This window comes from Heterodontus francisci, chromosome 11 (genome assembly GCF_036365525.1).
Source record: "Heterodontus francisci isolate sHetFra1 chromosome 11, sHetFra1.hap1, whole genome shotgun sequence".
Taxonomy (NCBI): domain Eukaryota; kingdom Metazoa; phylum Chordata; class Chondrichthyes; order Heterodontiformes; family Heterodontidae; genus Heterodontus; species Heterodontus francisci.
In genome coordinates this window covers 94184196-94206883 of record NC_090381.1, presented here as the reverse complement: position 1 = coordinate 94206883, position 22688 = coordinate 94184196, and the positions used below count along the sequence as shown (strand labels likewise).

The following is a 22688-nucleotide window of genomic DNA, read 5'->3' as shown; positions in this document are numbered from 1 at the left end:
TTCCTGAGCTCCACCCATATTGCCTCGCTGCATGACCCCTCCGAGGTATCCTCCCGCAGTACAGCTGTGATATTCTCCTTAACTAGTAATGCAACTCCCCCACCCCTTTTACATCCCTCTATCCCGCCTGAAACTTCTAAATCCTGGAACATTTAGCTGCCAATCCTGTCCTTCCCTCAACCAAGTCTCTGTAATAGCAACATCATAGTTCCAAGGTTCTTGCTCAGGGTCGTGTAAAAACCAAGCAAACTAAAATGATATTTGGAGACCAAACATCCTGCCCTCAAAGATAAGCCACAAGATCTTTTCCCTCCCCAACACAAGCCCTTCCAACTGAAAGAACAAAAGGGTAGCTAGGGAGAGAGTAGGTCCCCTTAAGTATCAGTGTGGTAATCTATATGTGGAGCCACAGGAAATAGGCGAGGTCTTATATGAATATTTCTCATCTGTATTTACTGTGGAGGTGGTCAAGGAAGCTAGTGAGTTCAAGGGAGGGAACACCGATATCCTGGAGCATATCAACATTAACAAAGGAGGTGGTGTTGGAGGTTTTGAAGCACATTAAGGTGGATAAATCCCCAGGGCCTGACCAGGTGTATACTAGGATGCTGCAAGAAGCAAGGGAGGAGATTGCTGGGGCACTGGCAGAGATCTTTGTATCATCGTTAGCCACGGGTGAGGTACCGGAAGACTGGAGGATAGCTCATGTTGTGCCTTTATTTAAGAAGGGCAGCAGGGATAAACCAGGGAACTACAGGCCGGTGAACCTTACATCAGTGGTGGGAAAGTTATTGGAAGGGATTCTGAGACAGGATTTATATGCATTTGCAAAGGCATGGTCCGATTAGGGACAGTCAGCATGGCTTTGTGCATGGGAAATCATGTCTCACAAATTTGATTGAGTTGTTTGAGGAGGTGACCAAGACGATTGACAAGGGCAGGGCGATGGACATTGTCTACATGGACTTTAGCAAGGCCTTTGACAAGGTCCCGCATGGTAGGCTGGTCCAGAAGGTTCGGACACATGGGATCCAGGGTGAGCTAGCAAATTGGATACAAAATTGGCTTGGTGATCGGAGGCAGAGGGTGGTAGCGTAGGGTTGTTTTTCACATTGGAGGCCGGTGACCAGTGGTGTGCCGCAGGGATCGGTGCTCGGTCCTCTGTTGTTTGTCATACATATTAATGACTTGGATGTGAACGTAAGGGGGATGATTAGTAAGTTTGCAGATGACACCAAAATTGGTGGTATAGTGGACAGTGAAGAAGGTTGTCGAAGGTTACAACAGGATATAAATCAACTGGGAAAGTGGGCAAGGGAGTAGCAAATGGGATTTAATGCAGACAAGTGCGAAGTGATGCATTTTGGGAAGTTAAACCAGGGCAGGACATATACAGTGAATAGCAGGGCCCTGGGGAGTGCTGTTGAGCAGGGAGACCTGGGGGTGCAAGTACATAGTTCCCTGAAAGTGGCAACACAGGTAGACTGGGTGGTGAAGGCAGCGTATGGCATGCTTGCCTTCATCGGTCAAGGCACTGAGTACAAGAGTTGGGACCTCATGTTACAGTTGTACATAACGTTGGTTAGGCCGCATTTGGAATAGTATACGCAGTTTTGGTCGCTGCACTACAGGAAATATGTGATTAAGCTCGAGAGGGTGCAGAAAAGATTCACAAGGATGTTGCCTGGTTTGGAGGGCTTGAGTTATAAAGAGAGATTGGATAGGCTGGGTCTGTTTTCCCTGGAGCGAAGGAGGCTGAGAGGGGACATGAGAGAGGTATATAAAATTATGAGGGGCATAGATAGGGTAGATAGCCAGAGTCTGTTTCCCATGGTAGGGGTGAGTAAAACTAGAGGGCATAGATTTAAGGTGAGAGGGAGGAGGTTTAAAGGGGATCAAAGGGGTAAATTTTTCACAAAGAATAGTGGGTCTCTGGATTGAGCTGCCAGAGGAGGTGGTGGAGGCAGGAACAGTAGCGACATTTAAGAGGCATCTGGACAGGTACTTGAATGAACAAGGCATAGAGGGATATGGAATTAATGCAGGCAGGTGGGATTAGTATCGATAGGCATTATGGTCAGCATGGACCCGGTGGGCCTGTTTCTATGCTGGACGACTCTATGACTTTGATAGTCGAAGTTAGATGGCTCTCGTGTTAACATTTTGGGAAGACTCTACTTAGTTTTTGACTGATTCAATAACCATTTCACCAGTGCTCCCAGGTTTTACTGGTCTTTTTGACTGATATGACAAGCTGAATGAACCTGTATTTGCAAGGTAAAAATTAACATTTGTAACACAAAAAAAAGGACAAAGCTTTCCCAAAAATCTTTGCAATATTGATTAGTAGTGATCTGCTGCAAGACAATGTGGCTCCTGATTCCTGACATTGTTTTGTGCTATTATGGACTGTGTCAGTCCCAGAATTTTGGAGCATTTCTCAGCTACGCATAGTTTTCAGCAATAATATTCCAAAAGAAAATGTATTTCAGGATTTCACCTGGGTTTGAAATCTGTCTTCAGAGGTCTCTCTAGAAAAGGCCATCGTTATACTAGTCTAAAAGAGAAATTGATTCACAGAGCTGGTGATTCAGTTTACAGACAAATCTTTATCAGTTCTGGCTCTCAATGCAAAAAACAAACTCACAGTTGTCACAAAGATCTGTTGAAATGCTGGATAACTTTGCCCCAAGATTTGTCAAGTCGAATAAAACAAGTATAGAAGGCGGTTGAAGGCAGGGACTGATCTGTGGTTGAAAGTCTCAAATTAAATCAACATTCCACAAATTGTGCGCTTGCATTAACAGGCTCACCCTATTAGACACAAGGGCAAGTCATCAAGTGTTTTATGTTCAAGTTTATTCAGTTGTATAGTACTGCTATTTACGTTAATTTTTGCCTTAAGCAAGGCATGTTAGTCGAGAAAATAATTATTTTGTTGTATTCAAAACTAAAAGGAGCTTAAATTGTTCTTTGCTCATAATGAAAAACGGATGCATAGAGAATTGGCAGCCCATTTTACGCTGTGTCTGACCAATATCTTCAATGGAAAAGATCGGGCATGGAGTATAACAGGCTATCAATTCGCTTTCAGCCATTTCACATGACTGGCAGAAATTAATTTCACCCCCTTTTTTAAAAAAAAAGAGGGCATCATGCATGAAACCTGACTCTCCAAATGAGGTGTTCAAAGTAAGTTTGGAAACCCCCTCTGCAAGAGATAATCAGAGTAGCAACAAAAGCGTAACACTGCGTATGACGATAATATCCACCAGGTTGTTTTATGCTATTAAGTGTTCTTGCTGGTGGTAACAAATAGGCTTATGCTGGCATCCCAGCACCTGAGCAAGTTGGAAAAATACATCAACGGCGTCTGTAGTCACACTCAATTATGACACAGTCAGGAGAGGGCGGGTGTTCACTTAAAATTTGATGGTGCTTAAAAGAAAACCAAAGGACAACAGAGCACATTAATGAAGCAGAACGGAGGTTAGCATTTCATAGTGAGGAGTTATTTTGGATGCTTTCATTAGTAGTTTAAAATGATGCACGCGGATGTTAGCAGTCATCGACAGTGCCCTAATCTTAATTCACATTTGAAAGTTCTTATTGTTTGAAAGTTGATGGCAGAAAACTACTCCTCAGACTCAACTTTAACTCATTAGATTTTGCAGCAAGTTTAGATTTTCTGCTAAGAATTGTTTTAATTAATGTTAAAATATTTTGAACAACTGCACTTGAGATTTCCTTTTGCAACATGCAATTGTGTTTGGTAGCTTCGGCACAACTGAGTCTCTCTTGACATGTACAGCAACAGTACAGTTTGGGGAAGACTTTGGGCAATTATTTAGCTTCAAAGCTGGAAAACAATGCACCATATAACAATTTATTTTTCCATCTCCAATACTTTTCCAATTTAGCAACAAAACAGTTAATTCAGAGGAATTGAAAAAGTCCTATTCTTCACATGGCAATACCAATTTGTGCACAGAGAGAAGCCAGCATTACAAGTATATGTGAACAGGCCTAGATATTTACCAATAGGACACAGAGCATCTTTGTGCCAAAACTGGTACAAATGAACTTTAGGCTAGATTACATGATTAAAAACATGCAACAAACCCACTATCTCTAGCAGGAACGGTCAAATGTGAACTGACAGACTGCTAACATGTGTATGCCATTGATTCTGTTCAAGAGTCTTCAAAAAAACACTGATTAAATAGTGGCGCAGTGGTTAGCACTGCAGCCTCACAGCTCCAGTGACCCGGGTTCAATTCTGGGTACTGCCTGTGCGGAGTTTGCAAGTTCTCCCTGGGGCCGCGTGGGTTTCCTCCGGGTGCTCCGGTTTCCTCCCACGTGCCAAAGACTTGCAGGTCGATCGGTAAATTGGCCATTATAAATTGCCCCTAGTATAGGTAGGTGGTAGGGGGATATAGGGAAGGTGGGGATGTGGTAGAAATATGGGATTAGTGTAGGATTAGCATAAATGGGTGGCTGATGGTCGGCACAGACTCGGTAGGTCGAAGGGCCTGTTTCAGTGCTGTATCTCTAAATAAATAAAAATAAATTTAAAAAAAAAACATCTTTAGTAAGATACTATGTTTTGCTTCAGTATACTGATATTTGATATTGACCTGTTACAGTTTGCATTAAGTGTTTGCTTTAGTTCAAGTGTTAAAGAGTGATGGGGTGACGGTTGCATAGTTGTAATGTCACTGGACTATAATTTTGAGGCCTGGACGAATGTCCTGGGGACTGGTTCAAATCCCACCACAGCAGCTGGCGGAATTTAAATATCAATTAATAAAAATTCAATTAATAGAAGTCTGGAATTGAAAGTTAGTCTCAGTAATGGTGCCATGAAACTATCACCGATTGTCATAAAAACCCATCTGGTTCACTAATGTCCTGTATGGAAGGAAATCTGCCATCCTTACCTGGTCTGGCCTACATGTTATTCCAGACCTAGAGCAATGTGGTTGACTCATAACTGCCCTCTGAAATGGCCAAGCAAGCCACTCAGTTCAAGGACAATTAAGGATAGGCAACAAATGCTGGCCTTGCCAGCGACGCCCACATCCCATGAAAGAATAGTAAAAAAATAAAGAGGCACAATTAAGAATGCATATTATAGATAAAGAGCAGGTAATTTGTCAAATGTACTGATACTTGTTTAGCCTACAGGAGAAATGAAAACTGAACAGTGTTAAAAGGAGTACTTTTTAATAAAAGTACTTCAGTCTTCCAAAAAAGTCTCAGCCAAAAACTCCTTTTCTTTCCAATTAATCTGAACATTTCTGGCCATTTCTTACAAATTATGTTTTTAAGAAGCTTTTCCTACACATTTTTACAACCAATCTGCATTAGTTATCATAGCACCACATGCACAAATTAGATGGCTGCAAATGACTACCCAATGACAATTTGTCTGGATAACAAAACTGAAATTCCACAACCAGTACTCAATGAAACTTGAAAGAAGGACAGTCCTGTCAAACATTTCTGCAAATGAGGCTGACCAGAAAGCAATTTTAAAGTGATCATACTTGTATGGTGCATCACATGGCCCCATCGAACACTCTCAATCTTACTCAGTAGAAAACAGGGAATGAAGCAGAGATAGGTTGGAAACTTAGTGAAATATGCCTAAATATTTCAAACTACTCCACTTGTTTATTGTAGAGTTTCTGATAATCTGCCTAGGATGGGGTTTCACCTTGCTTGGATTCAGCCAAAGGTAAATGTCAAATGACAGAAAAATAGAAAGGACAGTTCTCAACACAGTTTGAAACTGTGAAAGCAAATGTAATTAGTGTGTGCAAACAAGTACAGGATCAATGGGTTTTCCAATCCCATAGCAAATGAGGAAGAAAGTGATTTTAAAATCTACAAAAATACCAACTTTGAGATTTCCATATACAAACCTTGTGCAGACTTTTACAGCACACATTTTTCTATTTTGCCAAGTTACCAGAATGTACAATGGAATTCTGTTCACCATTCCTGCTCCATTACCACTAGATAGCCATAGGGACAATACTCTATCTACCAAAGCCAAACCTACTACAGTCCCATGATCCATTAGTCTAGTTTTTGCATCCCAAGAAAGAAAATTAAAGATGCTTTATGATGTCACTTCATTATTGTGGCATCATACTATAGAAGTGTGATTTCCACTTTTAGGTCTTTATACAAGTATACAACTGACTCCCAGCAACTAATACCACAGAGTACAAGGGGAAAAAAAGAAACATCAACTAAGAATAAGATATTAAATACTGAGGTGCTGGGCCAAGGAAATAGGAGTCATCTACAGTGAGCAGCCAACCAGGTTTAAACAACAGAAATCAGAGTAGCAAATATTCTAAAGTTTGCTTGATTACCTCAAACTCAAGGAGCAGAATTTCAGCAGATTAACATTACGTCCAGAGATACATAGCCTATGGAGTGAACAGGATAGCCAAAATGGATTTCTTGCTCCAATTTACATTTATCTGCAACAAGTTATTTTTGTTACCTCTATTGGAGAAGGACTTTTCTAAACCATGTATTATCTTAGATCATACTAGTCTGCCAGTGGCACTGTGGCATTTAATTTTCTTCGAATTCATCACCCAAAAGCACACAAACATGAGCTGTATACACTGGACATCCTGAAGCAACATTTGGTCACTGCATAATAAAATTGCTAAGAACACATAGGCAGCCATTTGGCCCTCAAGCCTGCTCCACCATTCAGCAAGATCATGGCTGATGATCTACCTCAGCTACATCTTCCCCCACTATCTCCATAACTCTCAATTGTTGTAGTATCCAAAAATCTGTTGATCTCTGACTTGAATAGAATCAATGACTGAGCATCCAAAGCCACCTGAGTTAGAGAATTCCAAAAATTCACAAACCTGAGTAAAGAAATTTCTCATCTCAGCCCTAAATGGCCAACCCCAGTGATCCCCAGTTCAAGACTCAAGCAGGGGAAACATCCTCCGAGCATCTACCCTGATAAGCTCCTTAATAATTTTATTGGTTTCAATGAGATCACCACTCATGTTTCTAAATTCCAGGGAATATCTCAGTCTACTCACTCAATCTCTCCTCATTAGGACAATCCCCTCATCCCCAAATCAGACTAGTAAACCTTTGTTGCACTCCCAAGTAGAGTATATCCTTCCTTGGGTAAGGAAACCAAAATTATACACAGTTCTCCAAGTGTGGTCTCACCAAGGCCATACACCACTGTAGTAAAACTTACTCCTATCACTTCATAAGGGCTAACATACTATTTGCTTTCCTAACTGCTTGCTGTACCTGCATATTAACTTGTGATTCATGTACAAGGACACCCGGACTCCTCTGAATGTCAGCATTACCCAGACTCTCAATTCAAAAAATATTGCTTATTTTTAATTTTTCCTACCAGAGTGGATAACTCTGTATTTCTCCACATTATATTCCATCTGCCACGTTCTTATCCATTCACTTAATTTTTCTAAATCCTTTTACAGCCTTTGTGTTTTCCTCACAACTTACTTGCCCACCTAACTTTGCAGCAGCAGCAAACCTGGATACGTAACACTCTGTTCCCTCATCCAAATCATTGATGTAGATTATAAATAGCTGAGGCTCCAGCACGGACTCTTACAATATCTCACTTGCCACAGAGAGCCAACCTGAAAATGACTAGTTCATCCCTGTTCCCTGTCTGTTAACCAATCCTCAATCTATGCTAATATACTGCCCCCATTCCACGAGACCTAATTTTGCACAATAATCTCTGGTGGCAAAGAGACACCACCTAGACTTAGCCAGGATTTAATTAGACTACAAATAAATCCCATATATTCAGCTTGGGAATGCTGCACAAAGGGATACAGATTTCAATAATAAAACGCTAAAATTGTGCATATGAATTCAATTTAATGTCGAGCATAACATTCAACTACAGGTTGTAGATGTTGCCTTTTTTGTTGGCAATTACCTTTAAACATTGCTACCACCCAGACTGCAATTGGAACAAGTTTAAAATCACTGCAGTTTCATTAGCAAAATCTGACACAAAAGTAGGTGTAAAATTATCATCCCCTTCCAAATAACTAAGTTCTTTGAGATCCATACACCCTAGAAAATTTCACCTATAATTTGAAAAATATTGCAACCTTAACCAGAAATTTTCTTCACCCAGAGTTTGGTGGCAGTCTGGAACCCACTGCCTGAACAGGGGATGGCAGAGGCAGAAACCCTCAACATTTATAAAGTAGTTGGGTATACACAAGGTCCGTAGCCTTGTAGGTTACAGTACAAAGAACCAGAAAATGGGATTAGGCCTTGTGGATCAGTGCGGACAAAATGGGTCGTATAACCTCATTCTGTCCTGTAAATTTCTATGATTTTTTTTCCCCCCAAGGAGAGCCAGACAAGCAGGAAAAAAAAAATAAATACTTGCATTCATAGTGTCTTTCATGACCTCAGGACATCCAAAGTACTTCTTTACAGCCATTGAAACACTTCTGTAGTGTAGTCACTGTTATAATGTAGGGAACACAGCAGTTAATTTATACACAGCAAGGTTCCACCTGTACTAGCGATGTTGGTTGAGGAATAAATATCAGCCAGAAGACAGCAGCAAACTTGGCTATTTGAATAGTGCTGTGGCATCTTTTACAAGCAAGGAGGTAGACAGGGCCGTAGTTTAACATATTATGCATTCTTTCAATGAATCTTAAGTGAGGAATTGAACCTTTCACTGATACTACTGAAATGCAGGGAACTATAAAGTTTTAATTTTGTGTTCCAACACGAAGCTTAAACTGGGGCATCACCCACATTCCATGGTACCATGAGTGACAGTGAGGGCAACCACAGCCAAAGTCAGATTCCTCTGTTGGTGGGCATACTAATATACTGGTCACTAGAACTCAAATAAATCCAGGATCACCGGCTGTTGCCAAGGTTTTAGAACAAGCTGAAGACTTCACGGAAATGCTGAGTGTTTTCTCCCAAATAATGTACAGCCAGCTTTAACTTGTTCTCTTAAAATACTTCAGCTCCCCACCAAGTTATAAACCAGGACGATATGACTGGGAATACTTGTACTTACATTTGAACTGTGCCCAAAAGTATCAGGCTATCATGCAAAATGCCAACACTTTTATATCCTAATCATCCAATTACAAGGGAACACCAAATTCTTCAACAGCATTATGTTAGTAGTTTTGTTTTGGAAAGAGAAAAGGTCAAATCGAAGCAAAACATAGGGAACAAAAGTCTACAGGTTCATCATACAAGACTGCTATGTGCCATCTACTGGCTATAATGAAGAACATTGACAATAGCTGAAAACAAGCCATCTGCTTCTGAATTGTTTTTTGGTTTTGCCTAGAAATACATCTCAATTTGTATACAGTTGGCCATGATAAATCAAACTCCATTGCTCAATTTGACAATTGGCAATTCCACAGTCCTGTACATCATTCCCAACTCATTTTACACTAATCTAAATCAGAGCCTAGTCTACAATAAATCCTTTGCCTCATTAGCACGTCCTGTTCTGATGAAAGGTCATTGACCTCAAATGTTAACGGTTTCTCTCTCTGCAGATGCCGCCTGACCCGAGTATTATTTTTGTTTCAGATTTCCAGCATCTGCAGTATTTTGCTTTTGTACTGTGCTTAGAGGCATGTTTACAGGGGCTCTATCTTTTGAGCCAGGTTTAACAGCATGAACATTGAAAATAGTGCCAGATACAAAATTTGACCTAAAACCAGTGTTTTTCTTGCTCTCTGAACTGGTGAATCTGCTTCTTCACATCTAGTTTTAAACTATTTAAGCTCTTTAGTCTGACTTAAAGATTTATCCCCAAACGCGCTGTTAATTATTCAAAAGCGTGTAGATTTTTTTTAAAAAAACAATGCACCTAAAAGTTAATAGCTTCAGAATTTTCATACAGCAGCTTCACAACTTTTTCCATTCAGTGCCTAGATGGAGTTCAAATGAATTTCTCTTCCAAACAGACGAAACCTTTCCAATGACATTGTACCCAATTAGCAGCAAAATTAAACTGCACTAATGTTGTCAGGTTTTGTTAAATAAAGGAACGAGACAACTTTTGCAAGACAAACTGTCTACATATCAGAACAGCTTTTAAAAAAGATGCTCGTTAGCCTTAGAAATGGTCACAGCACGCAGCAAAAACCCTTACATAAAATACCCACTTTTGATGAGTCTTCTCTTTACGTAGCAGCAAAATACTGCAGATGCTGGAAATCAAATGAAAGTAGAAAATGCTAGAAATACTCAGGCCAGGCCAGAGTATTTCCAGCTTTCATTTCTTTTTATCCAGCCCTCTTTTTCCAAAGCTGATGGGAAACAAAGGTCCTCTAAGCCAATAGGAAACAAAGGTCCTCTAAGCCCCAATGCTGCACTTCAACCCCCAGCAGCTGCATTAACAGTTACCTTTTTTCCTCCTTTAAATCCTTCTCGTTGTGTGCAAGTGTCTGTAACTGACTTGAAATCTTCACTACCAAAGCTAGCCAGATGAAAATTCAATATACAAAATTCATACTGTTTTTCAGTACTAACATTCCCTAGACATTTAGCATGTGTACACATAGAACATGCCAAGTTATCATCTTTTGCTTCCCATAAACAATTTTATACATCAAAACCTTCAAAGTTTTGATCAGACTTGCAAAAGTACAGGACCAAACAGCACATTTTCATTTTGGGTGAGAACACGACATCCAAAGAAAGCTGACCAATTTATAGTGCCTAATTTAATATGGCCATCACTAAGTCAGAACGAAACCATATGTTACTCAATATGGTACATACCAAGAAGCAAATCACAGTAACCTGGACCACATCTACAGCTCCAGTATGATAACCAATTGCCTATACAAATGCTTTTCCAGTTTCATATCTGATAAATACATCATAATCATGAATAATAGCTTTAGCTCCAAGAGTGAAATAGTATGCTTAAAGTTAGCAGTTTTTTCTGGGACAGAAAATCTTGTTGGGGTATGGTTCCACAGGCACCAGAAATTTGAGTATGTCACCATGTGCTAGCTGAATTTTAGCATAAAAGCAGCAGTTTTGAATTCTGATCCCATTCAATGTTCAGACACTTACACTTTCAGGCAGAGGTCACTGGATATCAAAAGGAGGAAACAGGGTACTGAGGTAAATAGCTGCAGTCCAGTGCTGCTCCAGTTGCAACCTGCTAACAAGAAACTGAGCCTAGTCTGGCTAGTGTGGTGTCACATCATGCTGTGCATTTACCAAGTTAAAAAAAAAAATCAGGAAGCACAAATTGGAATTTCAAATTATACACAGCATTCTACACAAATACCTGCTGTGCAAGGCTGGCCTTTTAAAATGCTACATATAGTACGGCATTACCCTGCCAAGTAGTTTCAGTATCAATATTCAATTGCTAACAAAATAGATAAAGATCACCCAGTGCAAAGAGAGTCATTTATCCCTGTCGAAGACTAAAATCCGAGCTTCGCACATCAATTGGAGGTTGTATCTTTCCACATCCTTCTGCTGTACGACTAAGTATCTTTGCACATCATAAATGGCAAAATTAACAAGCTTACATTCTAGCTTCGCTGACTAGGGAAGTTAGTAAAGAGGAAACTATCCAGAGCAATGTCTCTCTTAAGTTGTCATGAGGATTTTAAAACCCTGAATCCTATTTGGCCCAGTTACATCTTTTCATTCTTGGCATTTATTGCCCATGTCTAGTTACTGTGAGGTGGTGGTGATGGGCTTTCATCTTGAACTGCTGGCAGTAGTTTGATACAACTGAGTGGCTTGCAAGGCCATTTAAGTGTTACATCAAGTCTATAGCACAGAAACAAGCTATTAGGCCCAACAGGTCATTTATACTCCATACAAGCATTGGTGTGGGGCAAGAGTCACAAATAAACCAGACTAGATAAGGATGGCAGGTTTCCTTTCCTAAAGGTCATTGGTATATTGAGGCACTTTTACTGATACCAGTTTTGCATTCAGATTTCTCAAACACACGCCCCATGCTCCCCCCCAAAAAAAACTGGAATGCCAATTCTCAAACTGCAAGGGTGGGATTTGAACTATCATTCCTTAACTTACTCCACACCTTTGGACTACCAGTCACAACTGCTGCACTGCTTTATCTGCACAAGACTCCACCCAAGCCAAGACACTAACTATAGGGCAAAATAACTTGCAACTGGACAGGGTTCTTGTAGGGCAGGCCAATGGCATGATAAAGCAGACTTCCTTTCACCGCATGACAACTATCCTGTAGTTTAGTCAAATTAAACAATCTTCTTTGAATTACTGGTAAGGTGCCCATCACAGAACAGTCATGAAATGGGAAAAGGCTGCAATATACTTTTATTTTACAGCAGATGCAGCTGGGTTAAGTAAAATCTGGCACTGTTCATTAGCTTGATTTTTTTTTTTTTTAAATGAGTATCGGACCCAAGCAGCAAGACAAGCAACTTTGAGTAGATGGTCCTATGGTTCTGGGAACTGAGTTTCAAATAACTTTTGAAAACAACCAAATATATTTGCTGGAGAGGCTGTCTATCATTTGACTAGCTTACAGGCTTCTGACTGATTCTGGGACAATGGGTACACAGCACATGCACAAAGTAGAATGCAAATTCAGTTCTGCACAAAAATGTCCAAACTTAAACCTGTGGAAGAAGCCAAGGCCTTTGAGTAAAATTTTAATTAAGGCTTTAAAAATTGATTAGAGTCAATACAATAGATAAATATAGCATGTTTTGAAAGACTTTTCCAATGCGTTTGAAACTTGATTTTGGATATGAGAACCTTCAATTACTGAGAATTGGCGTAACACTTTCTTCAAATACTATTTTAAGTGATTTAATTGGATCAGCAAGCAGTGCAGCAAAATATGTACAGTTTCCCCATTATAAAATGTTAACAGAAACTCAAACCTTTACACAAGAATCTGCCATTATAAACGCTGACGTGAAGTGATGCAACAGGATTCTTTTGATCAAACTGGTTATTTACTCAAGTTAAAAATTTTAAATACCTTATGGAAATATAATTCATGAATAGGAATGTTGAACACTGGAAAGAGGGGGAAGAGCAGGATGTGTACCTCCTTTCAAATATGAGCTACACAGATGTGAGATTTCAAAAACTAAACTTTACTTAACACTGCTTAATATAAACAGATACTGGAAGGTATCCCCCCTCCTGTGAATAGTCAGATCTTACTTTCTTCAGAACTGGAGTAACCAGCGTTGTTTCCAGGAATAACTTTTTTCCACTACATTTGTTAAAGTTGAATAGCAGAAATGTAAAAGGAATGAGCGCTTTACACATTAACTGTTAATTCATTCACCTCAAATTTCAAGCTTTGGAACAGGGCATTACCTCAACTGTTGAGCTCGCCCTTTATCACTATATTAAGCATAGAGTCAGAGTTATACAGCACAGAAACAGGCCCTTCGGCCCATCGTGTCAGTGTCGGCCATCAAACACCTATCTATTCTAATCGCATTTGTCAGCATAAAGCTAATCATTTCAATTATCACAAAGTTCAAAAATGTTGATATGCCTGTGCACACAAATGTAAAATGTTTCAGCACCAGCAGTGTACAAACCACATCTTTACATGCCCTCCAAATATAAAATTAACAGATTAGCTCAAATATTAAAACTTCCTTAAAAGGGTGAAAATGTGGATTTTATGGTACTAGACTTTGTACTGAGTACAGCAAAAGGCTGCATAACCCTGAAAGAATTTCTTTTAAAAAAATGACAAGGACCTCTATCTAGTCTTTTTTGTGGCTCCATAATACAGCATTATGTATTGCATAACAGCCAAAAGGGTGTGGAACTTTGATCAGCAGTAAATGCTCTCAGTTCTGGCTATTGGTAAATTAGGTTTTTAAATTTCAAACCACTGCCATTAAATTATTGCAAGAGTACATACATTGGAAAACAAACCCACAAGTACAAACTTCCAAATGCATGTTATAAGCATTAACATGAAGTTATATTGACCTGCTCTCAGGTGAGGGCAAAGGAAGTAGCAGAAATACAGCATTTCAACTCCATAACTATTTTCCAGAGGTATCAAATCAAAAATCAAAACATGTCTAGGTTTATATGAAACACTATGCCCTCATCACACACTATACACTTGTGAAAACCACAGACAAATACGGTTAGCTTTGAAGACATTTTAGAAGTCAACGAAACTTAAAAGCATCCACTGTGCAATATGCGTTCACCACCCATCAACTGAAAAAAAGAGTGCCAGCACCACAGGAACTCAAAACTATTGCTAGGTGACCAGCAGCCATTGATCTTAGCCATTAAAATAATTTTCAATGAATTAGGAACAAAGTTTCAGCAGTAAACTACTTTAACAAAAGCTTTGCTAAGAACTTTATTACTGGACTCTTGCTTCAGGTAGTTGCAATTTATTTGTACAGGACTTCTTACTTGCCTTAATGGTCATATTCACACCTCAGAATGAGATAGTTAGCCAGACTTGAGGATTTAAGCAGGTAAATGTATGCTGACATGTATGCTGCTAAACCAAGACCCCATTTGCAACTTCAGATCCTACAGCACTTTCTCAAAGATGACCAGAGCATTCTCCTAGTGTCCTGGACAACAAGCATCCATGAACCAAATTAAGTGATAATTTCATCACGTACTGTGTGGGATCTTGCTGTATATAAACAAGATGTCAAATTGGCCTACAAAACAGTGACTACATTTCACGATATTTAATTCATCGGCAAAATGCATCATAGCCATGTCCGGAGGATGCAAAAGTTGCTATCCGTAACAGGCAACTCAGAAGGCAAATTTTGTCCTGTTCAGCAAGGTATCCAGTTACCATGCATGTTTTATGCAATGTCAGTCCTCTATATAGAAATATTCATAAGATAACCAGATTCTGTGTATGGTCAAAATACAAGGCACCTAATTTCTTTCAGCAAGCCTCCAAAGCACCGTTCCAGTCAATTTCCAATCTCAATCTTATCGCCCCAGTTCCAGCTTCCTAACTATAATCACGTCCCCAATCTATCTTCATTGTAAACAGTTTCCAGGCTTGGGTTGGCAGTGGCCAAAAGGAGGCCTCCACACATCCTCAAACCCTGGACCTAAATAACCTAAAACTGCCTGCAATGCCCCTTCAGAGCAGGCTAACCTGCCTGATGAGTTCAGGCTTTCCCTCGATTATTGTTTGCTTTACTGAAAGCTGTCACTGGTGATTTTGAAACACAATTAGAAGTGCAAGTGTTTCTAAAACTAGATTCCATAGTTCTATTCTGCATATGATTCCTTAATACACTGCAGTACCATTCCAATAAATAATGTCACAAGATTAAGTGCTTTCATTGCCAGTTATGTATTTTTGCCAGGGGCAGGGAGTTTGAACATCCTGAGAAACCAAGCTAAAGTCCAACACTGCAAGGAAGCAGAAGATGGTCAAAACTACAATAATCACTACTAATACAAAAGCAAAATACCGCAAATGCTGGCAAACAAACGTCACCTTTTTCTCTCCACAGATGCTGCCTGACCTGCTGAGTATTTCCAGCATTTTCTGTTTTTGTTATAATCACTACTAACCTTGGGATTATGCTCTACCAAGACACTGTTGGGTTTACTATGCTCTTCCCCCAGTGTCACCCATTATTAAACAAAAACATTGCAAACTAATAAAACACAACCAGCATCTGAGAGCTCATTGCACAGCTCCACGCAGAGCAATTTTGGTTTAAAAAAAATCCTCCAGCAATTCAGCATTTAGTTGAATGCACTTGTTCCCAGGCTGTCAATACAAATCTTAGACCTATTTACTTACAAATTGTGCAAGGACATCAGTGCCAGCTTATATAACTCTCATTGCACCCCGAGCAGGAACATCACGTGAAAACTGACCTGTAAGCATAGAAAAAAGTTGCAGCCATTTTAATCTTTCTGAACTGGTTGTCAGTTGGTCTCGGTGTAGGAAAAAGATGAGAGAAATACTTTAAGTGCACTTAGAATTAAACATCAATGAAATACACATTTTGACTTTTCTGAACATTTGTGTAGTGACTTGTATAACAATTGACCACTTCCTTGCAGAGCCAATAGCAGAGGAAAAAATGTTTCAAGTCCTTTGAATTAAACCACATACTAAACTTTTCTCCAACACCCACCCCCTCCCCCCCCAAGAAAACACATTTAACAACCTTATTCTAGCATAAAACAAAATCAAGACACACCATTTTTAGATTACTAAGTAAGGATTTGTTCATGAATTCTTTGGGCACCATCTCAATTTGGGATTAATGTATTTACATCATTTTATTAATTTCATACAAAACCCTTCTAAAGGACCAGTAGTCCAGTCTGAATAACAACCCAGGTTAAGCCACTAGCTGATCTAGGAGGTTGTGATCTACTCATGTGCACTCATCTGTGGTTTCACTGCATAATTTGCAATGAATTTTGAATCATGTTAAAGCAAACCACCAGGTCTTGGAACCAATGGGATCTTTCCTCATTGGTATGGCCAAGAGACCATTCCAGCAGCTTATAATACGGGACGGAACTTATTACTTCAGCAGCAATTTTGAACATTTTCAGATTACAAAAAAGCCCAATAAAGCGCGATTCCTTTTTTCACTCTTTCAAAACTTGTCAACTTTTAACAAAGGATATCCATCAATTCTTTGACATCCAAACTAATTTGCACTGCTGAAAACAAGTGAGAAACTCGACAACATGGGATCCCTGATTTATTTTCCTTCAGAATTTTTTGTAACAAAATTCAATTTTAAAAAAATCATTTACACTTACAATTGAAATGTAAAATAAGCCACTATCCAATGCCTAACCACCCCGACCCAATCCTTTCCTAGATCAACAGTGCGCACGTGCGGACTGCAAGAAAGACCAGAGTAGACTTGGCCATGATCTACTCATGGGAAAGTCTACCAACATTCATCTAAACTTAAGATGGATGAGGTACTGTATGACTGCTAAAAGCCATAGAAATGCCATCTCTTTTCAGGAAGGGGGGAATGAATTAGTTTTTTTAAAAAAACTAGATCATTGAATTCGAAAAAATCTGAAGTATTAATGCCTTAACAACTGAACATTGCCACTCATTTAAAAAATTGAATATTTGAACCTTGCATAGCCTTTACATTCAATCTTAATGCAGCCAATGGTTCCCAATTTGGCTCTTGCCCTTGGATCCATTAAAAAAAACTCAGTCGTCAGCTCAGAAGGAAAGAATTTACATGTATGCTTTCAAAGCGCACTTTAGACAAATATAATCCATTTCTATTCCAGCAATGAGATGGAGAAAAATTAATGTACCCCGTGCCCACAAACGGTACCCTTCCTCGTGTAATAACTGAGAAAGTGTATTTTAGGTGCGAAGGCTATGCAAGAAGCTGTCCACTTCATGCATATTCGACTGTGTCGGCACCCACAACAAATAGTTATTTGATGACGAGTATTCTTAACAAAACACGCAGACTTCTTCCTGAACCTAAATTAAACACTTGTTTCACAAAATTAAGGGAAATTAAAGCGTTTCAGTCTTCAATATTTCATTTTAAATAGTACCGAACTTTCGGCTCTCTACACACAAAAGTTTAGATAAATCAGCTAAATATGTTGTCGTCTTTGTTGAAATTAAGATAGACAATGGGTTTACGGACATACGTGGTGCGTTGGCCATTCCTGTTTACTTTTGCGGCCTACACAACACTGCTGCCGCAGGATTTGCACCGCCATGGTCGCTAACAAAACAGTAGTTAACTGATTTTTCTAAACGAGATATATATCCCACCAAAGCAACATTTCCATTCCTTGCTGTAAAGTGTACAAGTAGCTTTTTAAAAAAAATTGAAGTATATATGTTTTAAAAACACAAGAAAACAAAATACTGCCCGCAAAATAGGGTAATATTGCATGTCCGTCTGGATCATGGAAAATATTACTGATCAGGCCCAGACAACAGGTCTATATTTTAGAGCTTTCATTATGGCTACAAGCGGCCTACCTCGTAATGGGTTTAAACCCAACAATCACCATGGAAAAGGGGATGAAATAGCTACATTTACTGTAAAGTTCAAACTTAGCTGTCTCTTTTCTTGATCACATAAAAAAAATAATTTTTAAAAGATTAGGGAAAGGGAAAAAAGGCTGTGGGGAATTAGCGTCCAGGCCTGTGTCCCAGCATCAATCCCCGCTGTCGGAGTTACAGCTGTCGCCGGATGTGTGAACGTCAAACACCAAGTGCTGCTGGGAAAGAAAGGGGGAGGGGAGAGAGGGGAATTATTTTTAAAAATCTTCCTCCAGCACCCCCTTCCCCACCACAAAACAAGAATAAAGGAAACTAAACGTTTATAAATCATAGAAAACCTTCGAGAAATAACGTGAGTAAAAGATGTCAAAGCCATTTTGTTCGAGTAAAACTGAACCCAGAGCTTGGGCTAAAAGGGCCTCCCTCCCTCCACATCATAAACAGGAAAAGAACTCGAAAAGCCAAAAAAGCCTAATCTGGTTACTCACTAAAGAAAAAGAAAAAGAAAAATAAAGGAAAGGAAACCACAAACTGGCTCAACTGAATTAACATTGACAGCCCTCTCTCTTTCTTCCCTTTTTGCTTCTTGCAAGTATTTTTCTAAATATAAAAAAGTTAAAATAAATAGGGGAGGGGAAAGTAAATCTAGCACTCCCTGGAACGAGATTAGACAAGGCTGAGAAATTCATTCTGGGTGCCAAGGGGGGGGGGGGGGGGAGAACCCTCAAAAAATGTTTGTCTTTTAAAAGATCAAGAATAAAGTGTCAATTTTTTTCTCCCCTTTCTTTGTTGTTGTTTTAAATAAATGTTATTACCTAGTTTGTTCCAATTCTACAGCCTGTCCTGCCACCAGCTCTCACTCTCCCTCTGCCCCTCTCTTTACTAACTCTCGGCCTCCACAGCAGCTCAGCTCCACCCTCTCACCCTGCGTGTCGCCGTGTATCCTTCCCCGGTACTATATCCCAGCCCAGCTCCATCCGCTGACAGTCAGTAAAGCGGGTGGGGGAGGGGAATCATGGTGTCACTCCCTTCCTGGCTCCACAATATGTGGCGGCTTTCAGACAAAAATAAATTTTAAAAATCGTTTTTTTTTTCTTATTTATTGCCTCTTATTCATACGTTCCTTTTTACTACTTCTTTCAAATCTACCAACACAGAATTACCTCTCCTTTTTCATCTAAAAAACATGTAATCCGCTATATTTACAATTAATCAACTCTTCTTCCTCCTCTCCACCTTCGATTGTATCACTGCGCGGGGTCACGACCCCTCTCCTTTCAAGTCCTGGGCACAGTCGGTCAGAATGAGCCGTGTACGATCGCACCTATATTTATTTCATCGGAAATTATTTTCAATGGCATTTGCCAAACAGCGTCCTGTTTTAAAAAAAAAATTAAGTGGTGTCGATGGGGCTTTGGCGAATTTGTGTTGTGTGAACTTGCTTTCAAGTAAAACTAGTCGCGGCTGCTCTTGTTTACATTCGACGCCGTTGCTCTGGTAATAAGAAGCGTCGAAAATGGCGTCTTTATTACCAACCACACTATTTGAAATAAAAGGACAAGCTCCAGCACCAAGTAAGGATTATCATCAGCTGATTGTGACAGAATCAAAGGTCAGTATGTCCATCGGGAGATATGTGAGCTGCTCAGCTGACTCGAACTTGTCGTGTGTACCTGGCGCAAATGGAGCAAGTTTTCAGGTTAAAAAACGACTCTGTGGCCACAGACCTGAAACGTTAACTTCGCTTCTCTCCACAGATGTTGCCAGACCTGCTGAGTATTTCCAGCACTTATTTGTTTTGTTTCAGATTGCCAGCATCTGCAGTATTTTGCTTTTATATAAAAAAAACGACTTTTCTCGAATTCAACGAAAACGTCTGTACTCCACGTTACATATCTATAGTTCGTTAGCTTTTTGCCTTCGTTTCAAACACATTGATAAACTGGTTTGTGTTTTATGTGATAACAATAATTAGGAAATGAGAAATGTTGTGTAGTAAAAAATAAAATGTCCCCCAAGCTATAGAACCATTTCAAATTTGGTCTTTCAGATACGGAAGTTTGTCTCGAGGTTTGACTCCTTGGTACTTTGTGCAATAATTTTTAAATGGCTGTCTCAATAAAAAGAAAAATATTGCAAATCTGAACAACAAAATGCTGGGGTGGGGAACAGCATTTCTAAATGGAAAAAGTTTTTTTTTAAATTCGTTCATGGTTAGGTCAGCATCTGTTGCACATCCCAAACTGCCCTTGAGAAGGTGTCAGCAACCCACAATGCTGTTAGGGAGGGAGTTTCAGGATTTTGATTCAGCGACAGTGAAGGAATGACAATTTATTTCCAAGCCAGGATGGTGTGTGGCTTGGAGTGGTGTTCCCTCGCGCCTGCTATTCTTGTCTTTCTAGGTGGTAGAGGTCACAGGTGTGGAATGTGCTGCCAGAGGAACCTTGGCGAGTTGCTGAAGTGCATCTTATAGATGGTACACACTGCTGCAACTGTGTGTCGGTGGTGGAGGGAGTGAATGTTTGTGGATGGTGTGCCAATCAAGCGGGCTGCTTTGTTTTGGATGGTGTTGAGCTTCTTGAGTGTTGTTGGAGCTGCACCATCTAGGCAAGTGGAGAGTATTACATCACACTCATGACTTGTGCCTTGTAAATGGTGGACAGGCTTTGGGGAGTCAGGAGGTGAGTTACTTGCCACAGGATTCCTAGCCTCTGACCTGCTCTTGTAGCCACGGTATTTATCTGGCTACTCCAGTTCAGTTTCTGTTCAATGGTAGCCCCTAGGATGTTAATAGTGGGTGAATTCAGCGATGGTAATGCCATTGAATGTCAAGGTGAGATGGTTAGATTCTCTCTTGTTGGAGATGGTCATTGCCTGGCACTTGTGTGGCGCAAATGTTACTCGTCACTTCTCAGCCCAAGCTTGGATATTGTCCAGGTCTTGCTGCATTTCTACACGGACTGCTTCAGTATCTGAGGAGTCGCAAATGGTGCTGAACATTGTGCAATCATCAGCGAACATCCCCACTTCTGACCTTATGATTGAACGAAGGTCATTGAAGAAGCAGCTGAAGATGGTTGGGCCTAGGACACTACCCTGAGGAACTCCTGCAGTGATGTCCTGGAGTTCAGATGGTTGACCTCCAACAACCACAGCCATCTTCCTTTGCGCTAGGTATGACTCCAACCAGCAGAGAGTTTTCCTCCTGATTCCCATTGACTCCAGTTTTGCTAGGGCTCCTTGATGCCATACTCGGTCAAATGCTGCCTTGATGTCAAGGGCAGTCACTCTCACCTCACCTCCTGAGTTCAGCTCTTTTGTCCATGATTGAACCAAGGCTGTAATGAGGTCAGGAGCTGAGTGGCCCTGTAGGAACCCAAACTGAGGGTCGCTGAGCAGGTTATTGTGAAGCAAGTGCTGCTTGATGGCACTGTTGATGACACCTTCCATCACTTTGCTGATGATTGAGAGTAGACTGATGGGGCGGTCATTGGCCGGGTTGGACTTGTCCTGCTTTGTGTGTACAGGACATACCTGGGTAATTTTCCACATTGCCAGGTAGATGCCAGTGTTGTAGCTATACTAGAACAGCTTGGCCAGGGGCGCGGCAAGTTCTGGAGCACAGGTCTTCAGTACTATTGCTGGAATATTGTCAGGACCCATAGCCTTTGCAGTATCCCAGTGCCTTCAGTCATTTCTTGATATCACACGGAGTGAATCGAATTGGCTGAAGTCTGGCATCTGTAATGCTGGGGACTTCAGGAGGGGGCCGAGATGGATCATCAACTTGGCACTTCTGGCTGAAGATTGTTGCAAATGCTTCTGCCTCATCTTTTGCACTGATGTGCTGGGCTCCCCCATCATTGAGGATGGAGATATTTGTGGAGCCACCTCCTCCAGTTAGTTGTTTAATTGTCCACCACCATTCACAGGACTGCAGAGCTTAGATCTGATCTGTTGGTTATGGGATCGCTTTGCTCTGTCTATTGCATGCTGCTTATGCAGTTTGGCATGCAAGTAGTCCTGGGTTGTAGCTTCACCAAGTTGACACCTCATTTTGAGGTATGCCTGGTGCTGCTCCTGGCATGCCCTCCTACACTCTTCATTGAACAAGGGTTGGTCTCCTGGCTTGATGCTAATGGTAGAGTGGGGGATATGCCGGGACATGAGGTTGCAGATTGTGGTTGAGTACAATTTTGCTGCTGCTGTTGGCCCACAGCGCCTCATGGATGCCCAGTTTTGCATTGCTAGATCTGTTCGAAATCTATCCCATTTAGCACAGTGATAGTGCCACACAACACGATGGACGGTATCATTAATGTGAAGGCGGGACTTCGTCTCCACAAGGACTGTGCGGTGGTCACTTCTACCAATACAGTCATGGACAGAAGCATCTGTGGCAGGCAGATTTGTGAGGACAAGGTCAAGTATGTTTTTCCTTCGTGTTGGTTCCCCCACCACCTGCCGCAGACCCAGTCCAGCAGCTATGTCCTTTAGTACTTGGCCAGCTCGGTCAGTAGTGGTGCTACTGAGCCACTCTTGGTGATGGACATTGAAATCCCCCACCCAGAGTACATTTTGTGCCCTTGCCACCCTCAGTGCT

General features: G+C 40.6%; 2 protein-coding genes across 11 annotated transcripts in view; one reads left to right on the top strand and one right to left on the bottom strand.

The window, feature by feature from the left end:
- The window catches only part of trip12 (thyroid hormone receptor interactor 12), a 185762-nt gene extending 166431 nt beyond the window's left edge, over window positions 1-19331 (bottom strand). For 4 of the 10 annotated variants that reach the window (XM_068042543.1, XM_068042551.1, XM_068042552.1 and 1 more), the window contains exons 1-2: window positions 18901-19027; window positions 15863-15939 (exon numbers count right to left, since the gene is read on the bottom strand). The gene's annotated coding sequence lies outside the window, so the exon portion shown is untranslated. Of the gene's footprint in view, window positions 1-8446; window positions 8525-15862; window positions 15940-18061; window positions 18320-18423; window positions 18512-18900; window positions 19029-19248 lie in introns of those variants that run through there. The other 6 variants (XM_068042548.1, XM_068042545.1, XM_068042547.1 and 3 more) reach the window with 6 other exon arrangements.
- A 21-nt stretch (window positions 19332-19352) lies between these two features.
- LOC137375396 (F-box only protein 36-like) overlaps window positions 19353-22688 on the top strand; it is a 99630-nt gene continuing 96294 nt past the window's right edge. Inside the window, exon 1 of the mRNA XM_068042554.1 lies at window positions 19353-19697. Within this exon, the coding sequence (XP_067898655.1) occupies window positions 19602-19697 (96 nt within the window). The 5' untranslated portion in view covers window positions 19353-19601. The remainder of the gene's footprint in view (window positions 19698-22688) is intronic.